Source organism: Triplophysa rosa, linkage group LG19 (assembly GCF_024868665.1).
Source record: "Triplophysa rosa linkage group LG19, Trosa_1v2, whole genome shotgun sequence".
Taxonomy (NCBI): domain Eukaryota; kingdom Metazoa; phylum Chordata; class Actinopteri; order Cypriniformes; family Nemacheilidae; genus Triplophysa; species Triplophysa rosa.
Window position 1 is genome coordinate 2,066,195 of NC_079908.1, and position 27,277 is coordinate 2,093,471.

A 27,277-nucleotide genomic window follows, 5' to 3' on the forward strand; every position below is an offset into this window, starting at 1 on the left:
ACTGGTATCATCTGTTAGCTGGGGTAACGCTCCGTAAAAAGCATTTAAAATAATACTAATAAAACTTGCTATAATAACCTGCAAATAGGTTGTGTTTTTTAGTAAGCCTATTCATACAGTCAGTTACAATGAACTGTTCTGAGAAATGTTTCATTAAGCACATAATTTCAAACACAATGTATATAATGGGTCCTCTCTACGGTATGATTGTAGAGCCTGCTAATAAATCAACATCAGAGCGCCACCCTCAGGCTAAATTACGTAAAGACACGAGACCTCCGTCCAATGTGCTGTGCGCCCAGTCAGTCTATTCATATTGCCGAGAAACTGATACACCCACATTTATAGTCATATTTAAAATTGAAGGAGCAAAGGTCTGTGCTTCACATCCGCTCCGGGCTGTGAGTCGCGGAGCTTTATTGCTACACAATTTTACCTCTGGGCAGCAAAAAAAAAACTGCCGTGTTAATATTATTAGATTAATATTTCCAACATAAACGTTTCTCTAAAACGCGTTGGGTTGCGCAGAAGAACGCCCAGTCGAACATCCGCCTTGAACAGCTGTTTAATGTCAGAGATCTGTACGGCAGCGGAGGACCTGTATTCTGTTCAACGAACTGATGACGTCAGGGATGGTATTTGCTTGACCAATCCGCGGAAAGAGAGCGTTTCTTCCCGCCCACATGTGTAAAACGAGAATTAAAGCCGTTTATCTGTTTTCTAATCTTGAGCGTAAACACGAAAAAACAACGTTTTTTTTACCGAACGAAAAGACGAACAAATGTGCTGTTTTCTCGTTCTTGTTTGTTCAGTTTCCAATTGAAAATCAAACTAACAAGACGTACACGGACCCATAATAATATACGTATTTGCTGTTAGTTTTTTTATTCAATGTCCAATAAAGTTTGTCAGTTTTCTCGCAGTAAATTATTGCTCAGACCCTGCCTGATACGATTCACTTTCTGTAAGTAACATGCTAACGGTTACTTTTCTCAGCGCTGTGCAGTAAAGACCAATAACTGTTTGCGCTGACTGTATAAAGGCATGTAGCATACACTTTGCTCTGCCGTAATGTAAATGGGTGTGAAGGACTAACTTGATGACAAAGCACATACTTCACATATTTAATTATCATTATGACGATTTACAGAGATAATGGTTATACTTTTATTAATTTTTCTTGGAAGAAATTGAACAAATACATAAATACTTACCCAGAATCTCAATGGTAAGCTTATAATAATGATGATATAATTCGTGATGTGAAATGTCACTCTTCACTATTGGTTTCTTTAAGCATTTCTTGAAATGTGCATTTGGAGCCGTTTAATTATGAAACTGATATTCACTTTAGTTTGGATATACATTACCAGTTAAAACTCATTTTATTTGTCTTTTCTGTTATAAAAAAGAAAACTACAGCATAAAATAAAATTATAATCATTGAAGTTTCGAGTGCAGACTGATGTACGACACATGAACTCAAAATACACCAAACACATGTACTGGATGGATTAACCATAAAGATTAATTAAAATAATACAATTCATGACTGCTACCTTTTCAAGAAAAAAAAATCTGAAACAATCATACTAAAAAAGAACCGACGGGAAAGAAAAACAAAAAAAAATGGCTAAAATCAAATAGAGGGATTAACATTACACAGCAAACATGTACAAGGAAAACAACACTTTATTTGCAAATGAAATTCACTATGCAGGGCCCTTTTCTAAAACATTCAGCATGAAAGATGCATACTAAAAGAATGTGTCAGAAATTTTGGAGTAGCAAAAAATCGGCTCACATAACAAAAAGCTGAGTATAATTGAAAGAGAAACACGGGGATAATCCTCTTCTTTCCACTTTACAAAACCTTGTATCGTCCCTTGCTGGTTGGCTGGTAGGAGTTTTGCTGAAATGTAAAAAACAAGAAAAAGTAAGACAATTTCATAGTCAAACAAGATTTAAGTTAATACAACAGCATTTTAGTTTAAAATATAGTTCTTACTGTGAGAATGAAGTCTTAACAATATGATAATAAACTTGAGAGTTTCTCCTATAGAGCTTGCCTGTGCATAGCATGATCACAGATCATTACAACTTTATTCTAGTACTGCTACACCTTTATTCTTGTAACTGACTTTCTTCTCAAAATATTACAACTTTTATTTTGTATTCCCAAGATCCTATTTTTGACTTCACACTCGAAATTTCACAACTTTCATTTTACACTGTCACAACTTTATTCTCCTAATTTCAACTGTCATAACATCATTTTTTTATGCAGAAAAATGTATTTACAAAATAAAAGAGAAGACAAATGAACTCACTAAGCGGATGAGTTCCTCTTTGATGAGGCGTGTGATTTCTGCTTTTGCCTTCTGGACAGCCAGCTCATTTGCACCTTTTAAAAAAATTAATGAATTAGTTATACAAGAAAATCCCATTTGCTATATCAGCCTCACCTCTGCAAAGACAGACACCCTAAAAAAAAACACCATTCAAAAAAATATATATATATACGTATGAATGAAACACTTGCAAATATATAGACCATTTTACAAGATGTAAACATCGTTTTCCAAAGTGGTCTTGACTGAAACATATAGCATTGAAACATAACTGGAACATTCGCACAAACACACAAGTACAATATGTAAACATCGGAGTTGACACAACTTTCAGTGTAAACACAAGGCAATCTCTGTTTTCGAACATTCATTCTGTAAACAGGTTACTTGAAGGCAACAGGGGTGGCTGGGGGGCAGTGTAATTGCTGGTCCCTGCCTGGCCAACCCTATAAAAAATCCTGTAGTCACTCCTGGAGAGCAGGATGTGATTGCTTTCAGCAGAACCAAGTCTAAGATTGACAACTTTATCAGCTGACCAAATCATACAACTTGTCTAAGGTTGTGTGTTTAAAACTATGCTTAGGTGAGCGTGAGGCTCACTGCAACCCAAAACAAAGACTTATTTGTATAGACATACTCTCAATAGCCAGGTAGATCTTGCGTTCTCCCTCTTTGGGTTCTTTGCCTGGTGGGAAGTACGTTCCTCGTATAGTGATGGCCGCCTCAGAGTACTCGCCGATGCGCTGAAGGGCCTCTTTAGATGTGACTTTCCATCTAGCCGTCTGCAAAACAAAAGACGGTTAACTGCGAACCTGCCCTCTCGAGTCACAAACAAACGTATAACACGACAATAAACACATGACATAATATGTTAAACCCAAATGTCTAATATTGTTATTAAGTCATGTTTTTCTGTATAGGTGCTTTGGAAAACTGCAACAAGGATACACAAACTGATCATAAAAATTCCAATGACATTATAACATTTCTAACTTAAATGTACTGTATGTCATTTAAAGATTTAAAGAAATGAAATGTTTTGAACTTCTAATGATGTGGATTATCATTGTACTTGGATCACGCAGACAAAACACGCTCATTCTCAGTGTTAGCAGGGTCTGTCGAGATTGAAGCACCTGGGGGAAATCGTTGATTTCTAACTCCTCCTCGTATCTCTTCACGGTCTCAGTGGCCTCGGCCGCTTGCCTCTCCTCCTCCAGTTTCTCCACAGGTGTGTAGTTGAGTTTAGCGTTGATCTTCTCGGCCTGCTGCTCTGCGATGGTCTTGGCTGAGACGGAGGGCGCGATCATCGTACCGCCTCTCAGGATGGCATTTGTCGCCTGCTGCATCACATCCTAAATATGAGAAAGAATTTGATTTGACATCTTCAATAATATGACGACTAATGGCCAACATGTAGTCAATAGGTAGTCACATCAATGTGCACCCGTGTTGCGTAGTTGCTAATCTTTTTACCTGTGCCTCTGCACCGAGATTCTTCTGTGCTTGAATTTTGAGAGCGAGTTTCTTGGCGATCTCCAGTTTCTGGATGTTTCCAGCAGATGGGGTGGCCAAACTACTCGGGCCTGACACAGCGGACACAGCTCCGGTGACCCCAGCACCAGCGGCACCCGCAGCCCCTCCCGGAACAGAGAAATCCTTCACACGCTTCTTCGAGTTAAACATGCTCTCGATCTGCTCATCAATCTGGAGGGACACAACACATTCACCATCACACAACCTTCACTCTTCACTTAATGGACATAAGATCAATGACTGATAATACCTGCTGAATGTGTTTCTAGTCGGATAACGTTTGACTGAGCATCGAAACGCAACTAGGATTATTCAATAAACTCTATCCATATAACCCATCCATAGTTGGATCTATAATATGTTTAATGGTTACCGATGTCAAATGTGCCATTGTTTTATTTTATTTAACTTTAGAAAAGACTTTCGGTGAATAGTCACCAAAATGTAAATGTGAGTATGTTCACACCTCACTCGGCTACTGAGAATAATGTTGCTCATGCAAGGACTTACGTCCAGAGCCGTGTCTTCATCATCAGAGTCATGCAGGCCTAACGCAGCCTTCTGCAGCTTTTTCCTCTCGTTGGCCAGCGCATGTTCAGTCTCGTCAAACTTAAATCCTTTCCCGGAGAATCCACTGCTGCTCTTGATGGTCTTCCCCTCCTGCGGGAATAACAATCTGTGTTGTGAGTGGGTTTTCAGGGCGTTGCTTTAGGGCGTTTCAGGGCAAGGTGTTCAGAGTGGTTGTTAGGGTGCTCAGGATAACTGCTAAATAAAAAACCCTGCCCTCAAGTCTCTCTGATATTCTGCTCTCTGTAAGACTAAACAAAATGGAATTAATTCATTGTCCAAACAAAACACAGAAATAACAATCGAAACACAGAGGTGTTCTGCCCTAGAAAGTCAAACATTCTTCAGCTTGTAGTCAGTATGAGAGAACACGACAGTGCAGAATAATTTACAGCTTTCTGTTGTTCTTTAAAGCTGGTCCACAGCAGCTCGAGCTCTGAAGGTACCGGCGATCCGGACAGCTCCAGGGCTTTGATGATGTCACAGGCGTACCGTGCCTGTTCTGCAGTGATGAATGTGTACGCATATCCCTAAAACACAACAGTCACACCTGAATTAGCCGTCTGCTGCTGCTTCTCAATGAAACGCGTCATTGATCTATCCTCACTCACTTTGTTGCCTGCTCGGCCCGTGCGCCCGGCGCGGTGGACGTAGTCCTCGTAGTGGTTCGGGCAGCAGTAATTGACCACCAGAATGAGCTGTTTCACATCCAGCCCTCGTGCGGCCACTGAGGTGGCCACCAGCAGTCGGCACGCTCCGTTCTTAAAGTCATTGATGATGCTGTCCCTGTCGTACTGATCGATGCCTGTGTGAGCAGAACAGCAGTCTTTTATCACACATGCGACACGTTTCACTTAAGAGTTATATTTGTGTTTTAAATAGTGATCGACCGATATTGAGTTTTTATAACAGATACCAATTATTTGCATGATTATGTTCCCGATAACCAATATGCAGAACCGATATTTATTGACTGTTATACTGTTTTAATTTATAAAGCAGCAGCAACACTAATGTTAACAGTAGGCAAAATAAATGTAGAAAGTCTAATGAACGTAAATGGCAGGGGAGTCGTATCCATTTTGCTGAAATTTTATCATTCATTTTAAATAAGAGCTTTAGAATGTACAGTATATGTACTGTTTAATAGGCTAAAAAGAGTGAAGAATAATTCGCTGAATAATACTGGAATAAATACATTGTCAGAAGAGAAATCAGCGAATCATCTGTCTGCCTGTGTCGTGAGCAATCAGGTGTAATTTAGGACCCAGGAGACAACAGCGACAGAGTTGAACAGATCGCGTTTTTAATGGAAAAAGCATAGAAAATATTGGTCCGTCTAAACAAATGTTAAGTAAACGTGTGTCAAAGATCTATTTTTTTGGACTAAAGTCCTAATGAATCCTGTTTAACAAAACCCTGTGATCACAAACGCGAGTAGATGTTAACATATTTAGCATAAACTGCATATTAGGCATTTGTGTAACATCTCTTTTGTGCAAAAATGGCTGTAATGTTAAATAAAGTTGATTAATTACAGAAAAGCAAGTAACTTGCTGTGTTGTAGTCTCCCCTCCCCTCAGACGCTGTGCTGCAATGGTGGTCCTGCACGCAATTCTCAAAACGGCCACAAGATGGCGGCGTTTATCGGTATATCAGATATTAGAAAACAGATACCCGATTATGGAAAAATGCTTAAATATCGGTAAAACAATATATCGGTCGATCTCTAGTTTGAAATCAGAATCAAGCAGCGACGTCATAAGAAGCTGAGCGTAGAAACAATTATAGAAGTCTTGAGTAAGTATATACAGAACAATAAAGAATAAGGAGGATTAAAAAAGGAAGTTTTGTCAGAACATAACAGTCAATGAAGCAGCGCTCTGTTCCCTTCTGTTTCATAACTGCAGCAAAAATTAATTGAGTAACTTAGCGCTGCTGAAACAAAACTAATCAGATAAAATCCTGCTGTTTGCAAAGCCTCAACCTTTCACTTACACGTACCCTTGACTAGGCGCGAGATTTATTCTCAGATGTGTGCTATGCTTTAAATGCTGCAACAGATATAAATTAAAAGCAGGACTTTAGGTTCTTTTTTTGACCAGACATTTTTTTACACCTGGGTGAACATCCAGCCGTTGCAATCATTGCCAGGTGTTTTAACCCTGATTTCATCATTGACGTTCAAGACAATTACATTTCAAGTTCATTTTGTCTATACCTCCATGTAGTGACATGCAGGGGTAAGATGCTTTCATCAGGTCTTTGAGGACGCTATCGGCATGTTCCTGTTTGTCCACAAAGATAATGACAGAGCCCTTCTCCTGATAGTGACCCAGAATCTCCAACAGCTTCAGGAACTTTTTTGCCTCCTCTATTACAATCTATTAAAGCAGCAGATTAAAAAAGATTACACTAAAGATTACAGTGTCCAGCATCAATTTACACTTCAGTCTTCTGCTTATCAAGATCAAGAACGTTTGTATTGTGTCCTAAATGATGAATGTGTGAAATTTTGTCTTTAAAGTAAAGAAAAAATCCTTTAGGATATTGTAGGGGATAGCTGAGAAAAAAATGACACAGAAAGAGAGAAGGAACAGAATGCAGACACAATAAAGGAAAACATTCTTGTTTCTACCAAAACCACATTTAAGTGCTGACTTACCACATGCTGTTCCACATCTGAACACACCACACTCCTGCCCCCCACCTGCACCTCGATGGGTTTGGACAGGATCCTCCGGGCCAAGGCTTCCATGGATCGTGGGAAGGTGGCGGAGAACATCACGGTCTGACGGTCAGGCCTAATGTTATCTATGATACGCATCACCTGCAATTCACCAAATCACTGAATTCAAAGCCAACTCTAACTGCCCCATTATTAAAGAGTTCACCCAAAACTAAAACAAGTCATATCTATAATTAAGATTTATTCATTGTCATTAGCATCCACCCGTTACTGCAACCTACAGTTCTCTTTGAACGATCGAAAGCAAAATGACAAAATCTGAATATCTACTAAATATACTAAATGCTCTTTTCTACGCAATTACAGTCAATGATTGCTCACGATTTAGGACATTAAAGCTCTCGATGGAGATTATAAGTGAGTATCAAATGTTTTTTTTGTCACACAAAGCTACTGTGTGTATTGTATACAAAGTTTTGTGTCCTGTGTACTGTTAAGTACTGTTATGATGATCTAAATTCAAACACTAAAGCAATTCCAGAGAGACTGACCTGTGGTTCAAAGCCCATATCAAACATGCGGTCTGCTTCATCCATCACCACATACGTCACTCTACGCAGATTAGTGACTCGACCTGCGTGGCCATACATAAACACATTTCATCAGAAAAAGAAATGAAATGGACAAAAGGAGCGTTTTCAAGCAGCTGAAAACCAAACAACTGGCTAACACAAGAAAGGTTCGATCTGAGACTACCGGCAGTTACTCTTATGTAAACACAACAGTGGGTGAAATGACATTCCTGCCAGGTTTTTCTGGACTTGCGTACCATCTCAGGGGCACGGAGAACCTGTAAAATTCATAAGAGCCACATCATACATTAAAAGAGATGGAGCCGCCTCAAGCATTATCTGATCGGATTTTCACCTACGAAAGAAACATATTAGAGATTACCTCGCATGTGTGGAAACAAAACCATTACAGGCTTTTCTCACGGCATGCCATTACGTCACATCAGATCCGGCATTATAATCCAGACAGGTGTGACTATAACTTAACTTCACCTACCTGCTTTTAGAGTCATCCGTTTGCTACACTAGCCCTTATACTGCTGAAGGTTTATATGGTTGTCAAGATTTCCACAGCATTTGTGCCATAACATTGATCAGGATGGAAAAAATATTCAGCTCTTCCCTTAAGTAAAATATTACAGTAAGTAAAGATGGTTGGTCCTAATGCACTATAATACACTTACATGGGAAGCAAATGAGGCAACACGTATATTTGTATTAGCAACAATGCAATATAACATTGTATACAGTATATAGCTTTTTTTCACCTCAGTTTGACAGAATTGCTTATTATTTGGTAAACTAAATTGATATTTCATTCCTGTCATGATTATATTAAACTGCCAACATCTGGCAACTTGAAACAACAGTTTTTGATATGTCTACATCCAAACATAGGAATCATGTCAGTAACCTTATCCACCCAGGACACTTTTTCAAGTTTATTCACAATTTTTTAAAAATGTTCAATTAAATAGTTTCCTGCAGTAAGTAACACTATGCCACAAATACATTTCATAACTTTGTCCCCCATTAAAAGAGTGAGTAAACAAACAACTCAATCTCACCAGGACAATAGAATGCAACACATCACATTTATATTATTATTATTTATAAATATTATTATTTACCGCTGTTGGCACCCAACATGTCAATCATTCTTCCTGGCGTGCACACAATGATCTCTGCACCTCGCTTCAACTCGGCAATCTGGGTATGACAAAAACAAACCAACAGCCGAGTTACTCATATGGACTCTCTGTAAGAGATCAAATTTAAGTGTTGTTTTACTAGAATAAGTGAGCAAAAAAAAGTGTGTGTACCTGCTCGCTGATGCCAGTGCCCCCATACACACAGACCACCCTCAACCCCAGAGACTTGGAGAACTTCTTGCACTCTTTAGTGATCTGCAGAGCCAGTTCTCGTGTGGGGGTCATTATCACAGCTTTAGCAGACAAAACAGACATGTCACAAACAACATCACTACCAGACATTTTTATTATTATCAGGATGAGTGTGATAAAAAAGAGATGATGAGAACGTACTGATGGGACCTTCAGCCTCTCCCACTGGCCTCTGGTCTAATATGTGACGAAACATAGGAAGGAGAAAGGCGATGGTTTTTCCACTTCCCGTCTTAGCAATGCCGATGACGTCACGACCTGACATGATGGCAGGTATGGCCTGGGCTTGGATTGGGGTTGGCTTTTCATAATTGTGTCTTGTTGTCAAGGTTGAGGAAAAAGGGACAATGACAAATTTAGGTTACAACTCATGTTTACTTCCAGGTGTAAATGTCAAGCAGACAGTACTCACTTCTTCAGTGCATTTAAAACCTTCATAGATATCCCACACTGCACCCATGTTTTGATGGGCTTCGGGCATCCTTTGCCCTTCACTGTGATGCCCTCCAGTTCCAGGCGGTATTCATTCACCTCTGGAACACAGCAACCAAACCTATTAGCAAATCTAAATGCATTTCTTTAATTAAATGAGTTCAGACGGGCTATATATACACAGTGATGGTCATAAGTTAACATACACCTTGCCTAGTCTAAAAATTGTTATAAAAATAAGTGGAATTAATGTTTTGATTTTGTTCCGCCCTGAACAAGTTATGTTACACATAACAGGTTTACATAAAGTTCACAACACAGTATTATTAGCGAATTTACAAAAATAACCCCGTTCAAAACTGTACATATGGCGGTATTTTGAATGGCACCTTTCATAATGAAATTCTTTTTATGAGCCCCACCTGAACCTCCTGTGGGTCCTATTAGAGGGATCTGAGATCATTTGGAGTGTTCATCACATTATATATCTGCTCAAACTAGCTGTGAGAACATCCTTTAAAACTCCACACTAGTACTAGTACCTTATCAATAAAGCGACACATGCAGATTTGTTTTAATGATGTTCTTCAACCGTACCTTCAGGAGTCATTTTAGCCTGCTCTGGCACTTCCACATAGAAGTTCTTGCGGAAGGATTCATATTCAATCTTCTGATGATCAACAGGCTCCAAAACTTTCCTCTGTTTGGTCTGAAAGCCTGTGAGGGCCGTCTGCAGATCCACCTCTTCTTCTTCTGATGAATACTACCACACACGACAGCAAACAAACCCGTTCAAATGTCTCTATGTACGTGTGTGTGTGTGTGTGTGTGTGTGTGTGTGTGAGAAAGAGACTTGATAATGACTACAGTAGTACCTCCATGGCATCCTGATCATTCTCCATAAGCTCTCCTTTCTTCTTGATAGTGTGAGGCATCTTCTTCGTCTTCATAACGGTCATCACTTTGGTCACAGACATACCTCCTTTCTGTTAAAACATAAGCCACTTTTCTCAGCTCTGCAGGAACTGTAGACCTTTTCAACGGACGTACGCACTGCAGTTAACTTCCGGTTTGTGTTTGGCTAGTGTCTAATAATATAACTATTTATATTTGATTTAATTTATGTTAATATTCATTTGTATTATTTTACTGTATAATAATTGTATTAAATAAACAATTTGTTGAATTTGGTTGTATGTTCATTTTATTAAATAAACAATTTGTTGAACGGTTCCTGTATATGGTCGCATTTAAAGAAACCGTATGGTACATTGAGCTTGGTATCGCAGTCTAATGTCAAATTATTGGAGAGACAAGTTTAGCCGAGTAACAGTTCTTCTCGGTTTCTTTTGATTGTTTTCAGAAACAATCTACAGGCACTCCATTGTTTGTGAATGTGTACCGGAAGTTAAGGGCAGTCCATGCACGCGCGCATGCGCAATAACATTCGTTTATGTTGACGCTAAGAACAGTCTATATTGAAAGCTTCTTCTACAGCGGTATGATTTTATTTTGCATGGGTGACAAAAGGAGATGTTTCTTTTCCGCAGAATAAAACTAAACGACAAAAGTATCATGCATTAAATTTCAAGTGTCCTGAAGTCACAGCTCTGTGTGACAAACAGACCCTTTTATCTTAAAATTCTGCTGCACATCCAAAAGAAATCATACATGTTTGGAATGACATGTTCTTAAATAAAATGATAAAGAACATGAAAAATCCTTTTTTGACCTTGTCATTTCCTCCTTTCATGGTGCCCATGTTGAACTTCTTGACCTCCTCTTTCACCTCCTCCATATAGGCATCAAGAGGGTCCAGCTCCTCTCCTGTCTCCTCCTCCATTTGTTCGGACACGTCTATCTCAGCGGCTTTCTCTTCCTCCTCTTCCTCCTCCTCCTCCTCGCCTTCCTGATCCACAGGGGCTGACGGCTCCTCGTCATCATCTGAACACACAGAAAAGGGGTTTTTTGCTTTGAAAGTGATCATTGTAAGAGCATAGCTGTAACCAAAAGTTCTGTTTGTTTTTTAAACCGAATAATCAAGAAAATCTGACCATCATCATCCTCCAGACTCCACTTCTTGCCCTGTTTCATTTCCTCTAGTTCTTTTTTGATTTCTCCGATGTTCTCCATGGCTTTCTTCCTCTGCTCCTCTCTCCACTTCTCCACACGCTCTTTTCTCTTTCTCATCTCCTCCTCCAGAGTGTTCTGGTCAAACTCTTGCTGCAGAAGTCAAAGTTTTTCAGGTTTATTACTTATCAAACTTGGACAAAATTAACCAAGTTGTTGCATGGGTAGTTGACAAATTTACTGTAAATGTGTCCTATAATGCGACAGCAAAACTTTAGAAAAAAAACCTAAGCCTAAGATAAATCTCTTTTATTTTATTTTATATTACATAATATACATAAATATGAATCACATAAAATCATATATTAACAGCTTGTTTTCTCAATATCTGCTAGGTCACACCACAGGACATATGCTTTGCATCAAAGATGAGCGAACGCTAATTTTCATGATGAACTTCCATCACAAAAATGATAAACACACAGAAAGTCATGAATTCCACAACTTACCTGCATCCTGTGCTCCTTATTTTATTTCACTGATACTAAAAAGCTTTCTACCTTTACAAGCGTGATTTTAGCAGCATTCGTTTCCAGAAGTAAACATTTCCCCACAAAAAGACTCACATCTTCAACCTTCTCCTCTTCTTTTTCCTCCTTTACTTTCTTCTTGTCTGCTGACTGCTCTCCATTCTCAGACTCCTCCTTGCTGGTATTACATCAGACAATGAATGAACAGAATTAAGCACTGTGAAAGAAGGGTCAGCAGTGAAATGTTTCTGGTGATTCTGGATATGTTGTGTCGGTGTGTCTGATATTGACCTTCTTCCTCTGCCCGGGCTCTTGCTCCTCCTGCGGTCTCGACTCCTCGAGCGTCTCCTGTCCCGACTCCTCGAGCGCCTAGAAAGAGGTGAGACACAAATATTATGAAACATAACTACACTAAATATAAGAAATGAGGCTGCAGTTTAGAAGCGAGTGTGACCTCTGCCTTTTTCTGTCTCTGGAGCGTGATCTGCGGCGGTCTCGGCTGCGTGATCTCTCTCTTCTGCTTCGCTCACGGTTCCGTGACCCAGCCCGATCATCTTTCTTAGACCGCTTTGAGTCAGGCGATCGGCTTTTAGATCTGCTGCCGGACCTCCCCCTTGAACCGGAGCGCTTCCTGTAATGTCTGCGATGAACATAATCCATATATTATAAAATATATTTTGTATATATCTTCATTAGTAGTTCATTTAGTAATTCCCTTCAAAGCTATAAAATATATACATTTCCCAGAAGACATAATAACAGCAATTTACACCAATTATCATCTTAAATGGTTTCATCAACCTGACTTTTAAATGTACTGTGTGTTAAGTAAACATCTGTGATGTGAAATAACTTGTTTAGGCCATCACTAAATTAAAAATAAAACTTGATTTTCAGAATTCCTCTTAGTTTTCTTAGATTTTCTAAAAATGTCTGATTCTCCAAGGTATCTGTAAACTTTGACCACCACGGTATATTGTAGTACACATGAGTATGTTTTCTAAAATTATTGCTTTTAAAATGGCTGAATTCTGAACCTCACCAGTAAATACTAAAATATTTACGAGCTTATCAATCAATTCACAACTAGTTTCTTTAGTTAATACTACCGTATACTATGGTACACATTTACAAAGTGTAGAAATTATTATAATCAGTATACAACAGAATATTGTAGTAAATGCGTATAGGAATTCTACGCTATTTACACATTTGATCATCTGTAATCGTGTCATTATAATACAATGCGCTTACCTGTAATACATGTAAAGTCTCAAAACTAAGAGCTTCTCAAAGATCTCAAATAAATAAAAATACAGTTACGGAAACTCGTTGTTTGTTGTGTAGTTAGCATACAGCAGTGCAACACAAACACGTTTCAGTCTCATATCGTGAATAACTATTTTAATAATAAATGTTATTCATATGTTTCTGAAAATTTAAACACACTACTAAAAGTAGAAATGAAACATATGTAAATAAATGTGCTAAAATTTACCGAGACTCTCTTCCCATGATGTCGCTGATAACTCCGCACACACCGGATGCTGAACGATGACAACTTCCGCTGTTTCGTTATTTTACTTTAGCTTTTTAATGTCTAATGTCTACTTTCATTTTTATTTATTTAAAACTTTTAACGATATGAAAGATGTGTTATTTAAACAAAGTTATGAATAAATAAACAAATATACACTGTCAAGAATATTATGTAAAAGTCTATTGGCCAGTTTCACGAGAAGGGGGAGTCTGCAGACCTGGAGCAGGCAGTTCCCTTTCGAGAGAGGTCTCTCTACATTGCGTGAAACGCTAGGGGAATCCCCTTCTCCAACCTTTACTGAATCCCTATTGAATAATGCCAGTGAAAATAAAATGTAACTTGCCAATGCCGGTCAAAACGGCGCTTAGGGGCGTGCGCCGCCCCTATATAACTCGCCGTCTGGACCGCATTCCTCAGAATCTTTCTCCTTCACTCATCTTTTGCATGCTGTTGAGGATACGCTTCAGAGTAGAGGAATTCATCGGATCCTTTTGCTCGTGTGTTCCGGTATGCCGATGTGCAATTTATGTTCGGGGCCCATCGACCCGCAGGACACGCACTCACACTGCGTGCTCTGCCTGGGTCTGGCCCATGCAGAGGGGGCTCTCTCTGAGTCTAACTGCCCGCACTGCGAAGACCTTCCGGTGCAAGTGCTTAAGGCTCGGAGAGTCACCGCCCTCGGAGATTTTGTTAGGCATCGTATCGCCTCCGCCAGCGAGCCACTGGCGGGACCGCCGCCCCTCCCCCCCGGGGAGATAAAGAGCTGGACCGCCGTCATCGCTCTCGGCCCCCGGGTCTCCAGTGTTCTTCGTGGATGAGAGCCTCCGTCCCGCTGATGAAGCTACGGAGATGATCCAGTTTGGTGCTTCGGGAGATGAAGACGAGCTCATGTCGCTGGCGGCTTCGGACAGGGATCTGTCGGGGTCAGAGGAGCTAGCGACGTCGGAGAAGGAGCGGGCGGAGTGGGATGCCCCTCCCGCGCTTCACGAAGAGCTCGTCCGTGTTCTCACCAGGGCCGTACAAGACCTTGGCCTCGAGTGGAACTCCCCCGACGAGCCGGCGAGGAGTAAGCTGGACACGTGGTTTCTTCAGCCGGGTCGCCGCCCAGAAGAAACGCGTGCCTTTTTTCCCAGATGTCCATGAGGAGGTCGTGAAAGCGTGGTCTGCGCCCCAGTCGGCACGCACCCACGCCTCAGGATCGGCCATTTTCTCCCTGGTGGATGGGGCGGAAGCCCGTGGCTATGCGCGCATTCCCGCCGTCAAGCAGGTGATTGCGGTGCACCTGGGTCCGTCTTCATCATCGCTGCGATCCGAGGCGGTGCTGCCGTCTAAACCGTGCCGGATGACCGCCCACATAGCAGAGAAGGCGTATGCCGCCTCTGGGGAGGCTGCCTCTGCTCTACACACCATGGCGGTCCTCCAGGTTTTCCAGGCTCCGCTGCTGCGTTCTCTGGAAGGGGAAGAACCTAACCAGGACGGCATTAAGGACATGCGCGCGGCCACAGATTTCGCGCTCATGGCCACTAAGCGCACAGCCCAAGCCATCGGCCGCACCATGGGCTTCATGGTTGCACTCCACCGTCACCTGTGGCTGACGCTCACAGATCTCAAGGAGGCGGACAAGAGAGCCCTCCTGAACTCTCCGTTGTTTCTATCTGGTCTATTCGGGGATGCCGTGGATGCCGTCATCCAACGTTTCACGGAGGACCAGAAGCGCTCGCGCGCTATGAGCCAGGTACTCCCCAGACGCCCCTCCCAGCTGTCTTCGCGTCACCGATCCTCATTTGCGCGCTCGGTGCAGAGACCGGTGAAGCAGCCCACGCTCGCGGCCCCCTCCGCAGCTCCCGAACCGGCGGTTCTCCCCAAACAGTGGTGAGACATGCCCAGGAAGCGCCACGGCCCAGGGAAGGATCGTCGCCCAAGGGGAGGTTCGGCGTCGGGGCCGAAGCCGAGTTTCTGATGAGTTCGCTTGGAGGAGGAACGTGCTCGACGGGCGACCTCCCGCGAAGAGTCCGAGGTTCTCGTCTGTCCCCCTAGCGGTTGCGGGCGACACAGAGAATGATTATGTTATGGATGTTGTTGTGTCACATTTTCACAATCAGAGCATCTTCCTCCTCTGATGAACACAGCAAGCTAGCCGCCTCCGTGCCGCGAGCTGCTGTTGTCTCATCCTGTGCCAAGCTGGTCGCACCCCCGGCTTTACGGCGATGCACCAATCCCGCCTTATGTCCCGTCTCATACTCTGGTTACCGCGAGTCAGAGCTCTCTCGGCGGAGCTCTGATTCACCAATTCATGGTGCTCCCCTTCGGGCTGGCGTTAGCTCCACGCACTTTTACAAAGATAGTGGATGCGGCTTTATCCCCTCTGAGAGCGAGCGGTATGCGCATTCTGAATTATTTGGACGATTGGTTAGTTTTAGCCCACTCGCAAGAGATGCTCGATGCCCATGTATGCAGGCTCCTTTCACACATGAAAGCCTTGGGGCTGTGTGTGAACAGACAGAAGAGCGTGCTTCTCCCCAGCCGGTCGATCGTGTATTTGGGGGTGTGCTTAGACTCTATCACCATGCGCGCTCATCTGAGCCCAGAGCGCGTTCAACATATCACGTCGACCTTGAGCCTTTTCAGTCTGGGACGTCCCGTCTCGCTAAAAGTGTTTCAGAGGCTTCTGGTGCTGTTGGCGTCAGCAACCGCAGTGTGCCACCTCGGTTTGTTGTTCATGCGTCCCCTCCAGCTCTGGCTGAGGTCCCGCGTGCCGAGAAATGCTTGGTTAGCGGGGCACGTGAGAGTCGCGGTAACACGCGGATGTCTAAACACCCTGAAGCCTTTGCGCAACCCCGACATGTATCGCCGCGGCGTCCAGTTGGGTCCTATCACATGGCAGAAAGTGGTTACGATGGACGCGTCTCTGACGGGATGGGGAGCCCTGTGCGACGGCGCTCCGGCCTCGGGCTCCTGGTTGGAGTCAGAGAGACAGTGGCATATCAACCGCTTAGAGTTGAAATCGGTTTTCTTGTCCCTCAAGTGCTTTCTCCCGCACATCGAGTCGCAACATGTACTGATTCGTACGGACAACACGTCAGTAGTGTCATACATGAATCGACAGGGCAGTGTCCGTTCACGAGCCCTCTTCGAGCAGGCTGTGCAACTCCTCCTTTGGGCCGATCGTCACCTGCTCTCCATCAGGGTGATGCATGTGCCAGGTCAGATGAACTGCGGAGCGGACATGCTGTCGAGGGACGACCCCCTGGCCGAGAGCCAGCCTCTATGCATTTCCACCAGTGAAGATTTTACCGTTGGTGCTACGCAAAATCAGAACAGAGAAAGCTGCCGTGATGCTGATCGCCCCGAGATGGACGAATCAGCCGTGGTTTCCCGACCTAATGGAGCTGCTGGCAGCGCCTCCGTGGCTGATTCCGCTGAGGAGGGATCTGCTGACCCAAGCGAGCGGCACAATCTGGCACCCCAACCCCGAGTTGTGGCGTCTGCACGTGTGGCTGGTTCACGGGGGCAGGGAGCCCTGGGGAGTTTAGCGAGTTGTGCCATGGATACTATCACAGAGTCACGAGCTCCCTCTACGAGGCGCCTTTACGCTTTTAAATGGGCGGTTTTTGTAAAATGGTGTGGGGAAAACGGGCTCGATCCGGAGCTATGCCCCATATCTGACATTCTAGCCTTTCTGCAGCAGCGCTTGGACGCCGACAGCTCGCCGCCTACGCTGAAAGTTTATGTCGCTGCCATTGCCGCTTTTCACCCTCCGATTGACGGTCGCTCGATAGGCAAGCATACTTAGGTGGTGAGATTTTTACGGGGCGCGAGACGACTAAACCCCCCTCGCCCTCCTACGGTGCCGCCCTGGGACCTAGCCTTGGTTTTAAAGGCGCTTTCACTTCCTCCATTCGAGCCCTTGCAATCATCGGGACTGCGGGAGCTCTCCCTAAAAACCGTCCTACTGCTTGCGCTTGTGTCTGCTGTAGCGGTTTTAGCTAACGTTATTATATTGATGAGCAAAGCTCACCAAATATGGTTCTCCACCAGATCTTTCAAGATCATATCCATGAAATGAGTTAATTAAAACATCAATTTCAGTCAAGGAATTAGTTTAGTTTAGTTTAGTTTAGTGATCAAATATACATATTTTACGGTTTCTGATTAGTAATATAAAGCATAACAATACTTGTATGCATTCGTCCAGCGAATGCCTCAATGATATTATACACTTTACATTATCTCATGGCTATAAGTAACGTGACTTTACCAAACAGGATTTAGAGCAAAGGTAGCGAATCGAAACACAGTAGAAGGGACCAAGTTTGTGAGCGTGAATACAGAAAACCCATCACAAATGAATATATATGGTTGTTTATTAAACTCTACTCTACATGATAACAAAAACAATGACGATAGCATAACACACACAAATACATGAAACTTGAAATGCGCTAGGAAGCGCTGAGAGAGAAAGAGAGAGGGCATGGCAGCGATTTCTGAACACCAATAAAAATCATCTTTAACAAAGAGGCACAGACTTAACGCAGCTATTCTATAAATAGAAACGGATACTTGCAAGCTCTGTGCTGGACCGATATCCGTATGCGCGTGTAGAGATGGAATTGTTCAAAAGGTTTCAGAAAGGCAGTCCTGCAGAAAGTTGCCGGCCTCGTGATCGGCCCGCATGGCTTAACCACGTGGCAATAGAAGTCCTTTGTTCCATCCTTTCCCCCAGGGGGAATGTCTGTTCAGGACATTTGTGCAGCAGCGGCTGGTCTTCGCAGAATACCTTCGCCAGATATTACAGGCTGGATGTGTCCTTTCTAGCGGCACAAGTGCTGCATGTTTCGGCACCACCCACAGCTGCCTGTAGCGACTAACGGCTCAGCTATGTCGTATAGGCAGTGGGGGAGTTGTAGCATCTACGCCTATGAACCGGTAGACGACGCTTTCTGCATAGCTTGGATCAGTATGTATTGCGACTTGAGACAGTTATGCGGAATGACAGTATTTGTTTTCGCCCCGTTCAATTCCACTCGTCGAGCTACTAGGTGTCCTTTTTCTCCGGCGGGGGCAACCTGCCTCCGGCAGTTCTTATTAGCAGGCACCCAGCTATTCCGTGCACTGCTATCTATCACCCTTAACATCATTTATTTGCTGTATGTCCTGCCGCTCTAAACCTAGCGCGGCATCACAGCTCAGTTCACACTAAAAAGTAAAATTTTTGCCAAAACTTAGGACCGATCGGATTGGCTCCCACTTGCGCGGGATCCAATGGGCTTGATACTCGTGCTCGAGGCTACGCCCTGTGGCTGAAGGAGGAGGTTTTTCTCCTCTTTTATCCTGATCATGCGGGGGAGAAAGAGTTTTCACTCTTTGCTGCTCTCACGGCGTGAATTTATTCGGTTCCCCTAGCGTCGTAACCTCGGTTCCCTGAGAGGAGGGAATGAGACATTGCGTAAACTGCCCTGCTCGCGTGCTCAGATCGTCGCGCTGTAATGTTTCAGTCGTAAGATTCTGAGGAATGCGGTCCAGACGGCGAGTTATATAGGGGTGGCGCACGCCCCTAAGCGCCATCTTGACCGGCATTGGCCAGTTACATTTTATTTTCACTGGTGTTATTCAATAAGGATTCAGCAAAGTTTGGCGAAGGAGATTCCCCTAGCGTTGCACGCAATGTCTCGTTCCCTCCTCTCAGGGAACCGAGGTTACGACAGTAACCGGAGACGTTTTGAAAACCATGTTTTTTGTAAAAACCATAGTGAACGATGGTTACTGTAGTAACCATGGTTTTGCCCCAAGTAATCAATGCACCAAAAAACCATGGTTACTACACTTGTACCACAAAAAAAAAACATGTTTAATTTTCGTAAGGGAATGACTACTGCATCACTCATGGGGTGGCATTTGTGTTCGTGTTGTAACCTTTTCTTTTTCTGTAATAAAACCTGCATATTCGTGCAACGACATGTTCCAAAGACATCAACAGAACGGTTAATCATACTACTCCATAGCTTCCACTTCCGGGTCACTACAAACAAACTGCACAAATAGAGACTTTTTCACACGTGTATTTTAATTCCAGATTACCATTTATAAACACAATTGAAAAAAATGGACAACGGGTTTTTTTTTCGTTTCCCGTTTTCTATAATCAACGCAAAAAAAAGCTTGATGCCCGATTTTGTTTTTCTAATTTCAAAATGAAAATCCGTTGGCCGCTAAGTACACGGACCCACAAGTAACACTCGCACCTGTTCCTGAAGGAGACCGTTCTGACTGAGACCAAAATCGCGGAGCATCGCCATCTAATGGACAAACACGCAAAACACTTTGGGCCGTAACACATGTATTACATTTTTAGTTTATGAAAGAAAAAATAACTTTAGACCAAGAGCAAAAGTCATGTATGCTTTACCAAAACAACATCTAGACTTTCAAATTGTAAAAATGGTTAAGTGTCTATTAAATAACGTCTATCTAATACTGTATGTGCTTTCCTGTTTGCTTTCTGTTGCGCCAATAGGCTTAAGTTCACTTGACTTTAACCCAACCCATCTACTTGTGCTCGAGTAGGGAAACCGGTAAGACTTGAGACACAGAAAACACCGTCTCATTAGGAACACCTCACGCTTGCTTCAAGGTAAGTAAAAGCCTCTAAAAGTATTTTTAATGTGATCTGTTTTATTTGATTTAACTTTAGTGAGCATTGACCGCCTCTTTTTAACACCAGCCCAAATGAACTCAAATGAAAACATTTTGTTTTATAAGTATTACTATGGAAGAACTATCCATAAATGTTTTGGCCTTTGATATATGTAACGTGAAATATTGACATGTAAAAAATTTTATATCAGCAACACACAATTGGAGGTGCGGTAGTTTTATATATGCAATTGACAGTCAGTCTTAATCTTGGTGCTTACATTCTTTACCTATCATGAAATCTTGACAACATTCATGAAACCGCCAGGGTTGAGGAGTAACGGCATTAAGTAATCAGGATACAAAAACGAGTTACTGTCTATAATTCGTTACATTAAGATTACAGTGGTTTCATTTAAAACTGAAATAAATCAGTAATTTGGCACAATAACAAGTATTTTTGAGTGCTGCTTGGTTATACAGTAATCCCTGGTTCTGTTGTCAGTAATGACTCACGTGAGCCATCACCTCATCTCAGGCAGAATAAATTGCAGCTATTTGAGAAACCATGCTGCCCGCGGGAAAATGCTATCAATTTATGGAAAAAAATGGGTTTGTTTTCAAAGAATGAACATGCAAACAACAGTGCAAACTAATATTCCTTCTAGCTGCAAAATAACACTTATTAAAGGTTACAACTATATGACATTTTCTTAAACAGGTTATATTTTGCATCAAATATCTTACATTTTTGACCAAATCCATAATGTTTCTTTATATTTCATATTTGACTGTATTTATATATGTGACATTGAAGGAATCCAAATGTAATCAGATTTCATTACTTTTACATTGTGGTGCTTTGATTAAGTTCCTGAATATTTTTAATGAAGTAAGTTTTAACTGTAACGGAATATGTAACCCTCTCAAGTCTGGACACCGCTAAAAGAGAGGTACACTGTATCATTACAGATGTCTGTATCAGATTTATCTGATAGGATACCTGTGCCAAAACCACGAGCAAGATACTTGCTTGGAATGGGTGCATCAACAAGGTGAGAAGATGGAGTTTATGGTCTATAACTGTGTACTTAATGCCCTGATGGATAAAACAAGCTTACTACGTTCAAATATTTTACAGTGATGGTGTTGGTCCAGATGTTCAGGCTGATACAAAGATGAATTTTGAAGGTACTTTTTGTTATGACTTCTCCGCAACAGCAGTATTATTTATCAGTACAAAAAACTCCCATAATTTATCTTTTTTTAAAGTACTGTATGACAAAAAAAGTCAGTTTTGGCTCAGCTTTCAGTTACTATAGTATTTATGCATCACCTTATTTTATATTGGGTTTTGCCTCAAGATGTTTCATGTTTTTCACAGAAGAGGTTAATTACAAACATAAGATTAGTGTGGAAGAGCCATTTAGTCAACTGCATACCATCTCTGCCTCTCCTGGCCTTCAAGAAAATGCTGCCTCTATAGCTTGTGAGGATTTCACTGTGATTCCAGTCTCACCAAAATCTCTCAATGAATCTCTCAACCAAGTGTCCCCAGATTTACCAAAATCTCTCAGTAAGCAGCACCAGAATTCCAACAAAGCAGGGTAATGTTTCTTAACTGCTTTTCTCCTTGTTTTTTGTTGTTGTTGTTTAAAAGATGGCATGTTCCAAGAAATACATCATTGAGTAAAATCTATAAATTCTCATAATTAATTTTGCCCTATGTTGATAACCTCTTCTGTAGTTCTACAGACCAGATGATGGATGTTCAAATAGGGCTTGTTAGAAGCGAAGACATGTGTCACGATCCCAAATCACAGAAGAACCCCGACAGGCCCAATAAACCACGGTATGTTAAGATTAGTTTATGGTAAATAGAGCCCTGGTTGTGTGTCTCATAATTCATTTTTTATGCTAAATAAAAACAATGGAGTGTTCTAAACTGTTTTCATGAGGGTAAACTGATTGTATTTCCTTTTCATTGTATTATGTAAAAAATCTGTGCTAACAGACTTTTCATAGCATTCCAAATTGCCCAATTGTGTGCAGTGCTGCTACCATTCGTGTGAGCAGAAGGAAGCAGACATTATCGCGGTTACATAAGATAGCTGCTACATCTCATTGTGAAAGTGTGGTGGCACAATCCAGCTGGCTGGACGTATGGAAGGGACGCAAGTAACAAACTCTATATAATCACATAAATCTATAAAGTGATAAATGGGTGCAAACAATTGAAAGCGCAAAGAGATTATGAAATTATAAAACAGCATTGTCTTGTAGGCACAATGTCCTTTGGGCCACTCTAGATGGTCAGCTCATGTCACTTTGGAAAAAACGCACAGTGAGTTGTTGTCCATGATGTCATATTGAATAAAACATTTGTTTCATTGATCATTCTTCTTACTTGTATAATCACAAATATAATGTTTATTGTGTCTCAGGACAAGTTCACAGAATATGTGTTTCATGTAACAAGCATCACCAACATATGCAGGCATGATCACGGACACTTCTCTATCTACTTTAGGAAAAAACACTTTGAGTTCATGGCTCACAGTGAAGGTAAGCTTAACTTTAATATGAAAATATTATTGTATACTTATAAACAAAATCAAGTCTGTTATCGCAGACTTGGGACACTTAGATTTACTTTGCTGTAAATGTGTTTTGTGTAAATGTGTAGCTGTGCAAAAGGGTTGGGTGTCATCTCTCCTTGCCTCTCGTGGGGGGGAACCAGTCGCTCCACCCAAACAGCATGGGCCACTGACCATGAAAGATCCACGGAAAAAAGTGCATGCAGCTATCTGTGGACATAACCTTTGGATTTACAGCAATAAAGAGGTGTGGTGTGTTGTTTATTTTTGTGAACTTTTGAAAACGAAAGAGAACAGTGATTGTGACTTTTTTTTGGATGTCATTGCATTAGGAAATAAAATGTAAAAGCCAAAGAAATACGTTTTGTTTTGTGATACTTTCTGGTTGTTAACTTAATTTGTGGTGACTGTGAGGGACTAACTTTATACATCCACTAAATATGTAATATCAGTTGCTCAGTGAATTTGCTTGTTGAGCACAGTTTCATTTCTGTGTTGACAAGTTATCTACTGAATAAACATGAAGTGAAAAAGAAGTTTGGGCAGAACATATCAAAGAATACAGTAGCATCAAGATGGTCTTAAAGCATGCGGACCCAAGCTACAAAGCTTTCATTTTGATTTTATTATGTCTTTAACCTTTTCATGCATAGAGGTCTCTACACTGGACTAGGGTTGTCACGGTACCATAACATGTCTTACGATACTATACCAGCTGAAGTATCTCGATACCAAGTAATATCACAATGCTGTGCCATATAATTCAAATCTATACAAAAAACACAGATTTAGATGAAACATTTTGTATTTACTATAGTAAACTGTATTATACTTTGCACTAGAATATGTTGTTGTATTAACTGTAGTAATTGGATAAATTGTAGCAAATACATTTACATTTAGTCATTTGTAAATACTATAAATACTGCAGTATACTTAAATATTTACTATGATAAGACTCAAAAACACTAGTATCTATGAGTTTTAGTAGTTTACTGTAGTAAATACTAAAGTACACTAGATCATTTTTCACGCAGGAACTAATTCAATGTTGGACAAATTTCATTGATACAGCAGTCTTTATAAAGGAAAATATTAGGCTTACTTTAAATGCAGAACTAAAACGGCCAGTAGGTGGCTTCAATTTTCCACTGAGTTAGTGAATCATTTAACCAACTCGTTCAAATCACCAATTTGAATCATTAACTCGTCCGAGACATTCAAAACACACATTCATTTAGGAGATAAACACCGCAAAAAGGCAGATGTAAGTGTTCAAATAAATTTGAATGCGCATATGCAACATTAACTACGGTACTACGATACTACCGAGGCATGGCGGGTATTTTGAAGCTTTAGCATCGCGATGCTACCGTAGCACCGGTACACCGTGCAACCCTACACTGGACAGCTACAGTATCTCTTCAAACCAAATGCATAGGCTACCGTCCATCAGAAAATCCTTTTGAAAAATACAAATCTTGTTTTACATTCCTTAAGAGCAATAAAAATGACTATTTTCAGTTATTCCAACACAGATATCACATTCTGTTGTGTTGTATGCAAAAATAATGTAAACATTCTGCTAAATGCTCCTGTGTTCTAGAAAATTGCCATGGCAAAATTTTAGGGTGAATCATGTCTTTGACAGTGTGTTAAAATATTGACACAAAGTGAAGATAAAGGAGCACGCTTCATACTGAAAATCTGTGGTTTTATAACTATGCCAATATACATTACTCTTCTAGTTTACAAAGCAAAGTTTACGTATTGAATTTTCTTTTTGTTTAACAGGACTTCAGTTTAGGTCTCGGTATGACATATGTATCTATGAATATAGCATCCGTGAAGCTGACTGGCCGCCACACCTTTTGTCTCATTACACCATACAGGACCTTTAAGTGAGTATTCTGTAAGAGTTTCTAAATCTTACATGTCTCTTATCTGTCTCTATGCTCTGTTTACAGGTTGTCACAAAGTAACTTAACAGGTTTGTACAGTTTCTCTGCAGAAACATCTAAAGAGGCGACTATGTGGCTGGATTGCCTGAATGACGTGATCCGCAGCGCACTGTCTTGCAGTATGGTGGCCAATCGGCTGTGGTCGAGTCCCTGGAATAAAGTTTGTGCCGACTGTGGTGCTGCTAACCCTGAATGGGCATCTGTGAATCTGCTGGTGGTCATCTGCGAGGACTGCGCAGGTGAACATAGATCCATGGGAAGTAACAGGTCCAAAGTGCGAAGTCTGAAACTAGATAATAAGGTCTGGACAGAACCCTTAATTCAGGTGAGTTTTGTTATGCTGCAGAACCAATAACAAATATAGATGCAAGCAGCATTTAAGGGAATCAACCCAACCGAGGGCACAGTGGGAAATATACAGTATATTGACATCTCTGATGATGAGTTTTTGAAAATCAGTTTTAAAAACGGTTAACCCCCTGGGGTCTGAGGGGGTTGGGGGCCCTTCAGAAGTTTTGACATGTCCTGACATTTGTGCTTTTTTCAGTTGTTTATAAACATATTAATGGGACTATTACAGTCAATGAAATAAGGTCAGAAAACTCAAACTAAACATATATTCACAAGACTTTTGAGTATTGAATCTTGTAGGCTAGAGATTTTGCGACAAGGTGTAAAAAAACATTCTGCTCACTCATTCACATAAAACAATGTAGTGATTTAACTTTTGTAAGATACTTCTTGTTGTGGAAAGGCCATATGCGATGGAGTTTCAATGGCCATGAATATTGATGTGTTTCATAACACATCAATAGATAAAGACCCAACCCTTAATGGGCCAATGTGGAATGTTGTGAGGCAGCTATGAGAAATAATGTGAGGAGACTTGCGTAACGCAGGTGTAACACGGCGTGACAGGGCAAAAGACAATAGAACCCATTATCATGTCCACACTGGATGCTACACGACACAACAAATCGGCATCTGGTGTAGACAGGGTGTGAAAGAATAAATTGTTTCTTTTTTGCAGTTTATTTACAGTACAAAGTAAATGTAAAAAACACACAGAATGATGCGGACACAAGAAAAAGTAAATGATTGTTAGCATATATTGTACAGAGTACTAGTGTTGTAGTCAAGAACGCCTAAACCGAGACCAAGATCAGAGTGTTTCGAGACCAAGACAAGACTAAGACTTTGAGGGGCTGAGACCAAGACAAGACCAACACCAACACTCCTTAAATTAATCTAAAAGAGCCACATAACTTCAAAAAACACCCTTAAATAATAATAAATATTAAAACAAAATAAAATTTAAAAAGTTGTTATCTTTGGGTAAATAAATACAAACACTAGCACTTATTTTCCGTGTTTTATTACCCACTTAACACATTGCAATTAAAAATGGCAATTATTCAACATTTAAAGCAGAAAACCTTTAAATATACCCAACAAATATTGAAGTCTGTAAACTCTTTCAATGAAGCAATAATAGTAATTTAAAAGTAATAATAATTATACTTTATGTAAAATTGAGAGTACAAACAAAAACAAGTTTTCACCGTTTCACAAATTTAATTTAAAAGCATGTAAACATATATTATAATATAGATAAATAAACAAGACATCACACAAGTTTTTTGCAATCATATCTTGGATTTTGTGGGCTTTTCTATTAATTTTGTTGACAGATTTATTTTTGACAATCCTGTCACAGCCTGTTTCTACTGCCCTGGGTCTCCACCTGAGGGCGCCATATTGCTTTATGTTTCTGCCTGTTTTATAAGGACTCCATATCCCATCATACCTTGTGTCTTGTGATTGTTAACTGGTTTCAGATGTGTCTCATTTCCTGTTTGTCCCTGCATCTGTGTATTTATAATAATAATAATAATCATTCATTTTTATTTATAACACACTTTATATTAACAAGAATCTCAAAGTGCTACAAATTAAAAACAAAAGAAGCAAAAGAAGAAAAGAAACAATAAGTTCAAATAAATTAAAAGCTTGTCTAAAAAGGTAAGTTTTAAGGCCAGACTGTGGTGTCCTCAGATGGTCAGGGCAGTGGTGGACTGGTCGTGTGGAGCACCGAGAGTTTCTTGTTGAGATAGAATCAGTCTTGTTATATGTCCTGTCCATGTTGAAATCAGGACTAAGAGAGTCGACCCTGAGGGAGTATGTAGCAGCTGTTTCTGACTGCCGCTCAGGCTATGGAGGTTGCTCAGTGGGCTCTCAACCTCTTATCAAATGCTTCCTGAAAGGGGCTCGTAGATTGCGTCCATCTCAGTCTCGGTTAATTCCCGCATGGGATCTGGGAATTGTTCTGAAGGCCCTGACAAAATCCCCCTTTGAACTACTGGACAAATTGCAAATTGGCATACAACTCCTTA

General features: G+C 41.2%; 2 protein-coding genes across 4 annotated transcripts; one reads left to right on the forward strand and one right to left on the reverse strand.

The window, feature by feature from the left end:
• Positions 1-1,366: 1,366 nt before the first annotated feature.
• On the reverse strand, positions 1,367-13,707 carry ddx46 (DEAD (Asp-Glu-Ala-Asp) box polypeptide 46). 2 transcript variants are annotated; one of them, XM_057360812.1, is made up of 23 exons: positions 13,649-13,707; positions 12,605-12,790; positions 12,442-12,519; positions 12,247-12,328; positions 11,605-11,773; positions 11,283-11,494; positions 10,426-10,536; positions 10,148-10,313; positions 9,531-9,651; positions 9,260-9,435; positions 9,038-9,159; positions 8,846-8,924; positions 7,695-7,777; positions 7,120-7,284; positions 6,676-6,838; positions 5,066-5,259; positions 4,847-4,984; positions 4,398-4,547; positions 3,828-4,058; positions 3,488-3,706; positions 2,989-3,133; positions 2,331-2,404; positions 1,367-1,912 (listed from the first exon to the last, which is right to left on the reverse strand). In XM_057360812.1, the coding sequence occupies exons 1-23, from the start codon at positions 13,663-13,665 to the stop codon at positions 1,865-1,867; spliced, it is 3,129 nt and encodes a 1,042-aa protein (XP_057216795.1). In that variant the 5' UTR covers positions 13,666-13,707; the 3' UTR covers positions 1,367-1,864. The 2 variants fall into 2 exon arrangements, with proteins under 2 accessions (XP_057216795.1, XP_057216796.1); XM_057360813.1 differs by lacking the exon at positions 13,649-13,707 and adding an exon at positions 13,405-13,614.
• A 6,482-nt stretch (positions 13,708-20,189) lies between these two features.
• LOC130570340 (arf-GAP with Rho-GAP domain, ANK repeat and PH domain-containing protein 1-like) lies at positions 20,190-27,269 on the forward strand. 2 transcript variants are annotated; one of them, XM_057360607.1, is made up of 11 exons: positions 20,190-20,324; positions 21,299-21,381; positions 21,468-21,517; positions 21,711-21,933; positions 22,074-22,178; positions 22,379-22,504; positions 22,610-22,670; positions 22,771-22,891; positions 23,013-23,170; positions 24,718-24,824; positions 24,924-27,269. In XM_057360607.1, exons 2-11 carry the CDS (start codon positions 21,299-21,301, stop codon positions 25,237-25,239), a joined length of 1,350 nt encoding a protein of 449 aa, XP_057216590.1. In that variant the 5' UTR covers positions 20,190-20,324; the 3' UTR covers positions 25,240-27,269. The 2 variants fall into 2 exon arrangements, with proteins under 2 accessions (XP_057216590.1, XP_057216591.1); XM_057360608.1 differs by having other exon boundaries at positions 20,191-20,324; positions 24,914-25,052.
• Positions 27,270-27,277: the final 8 nt, after the last annotated feature.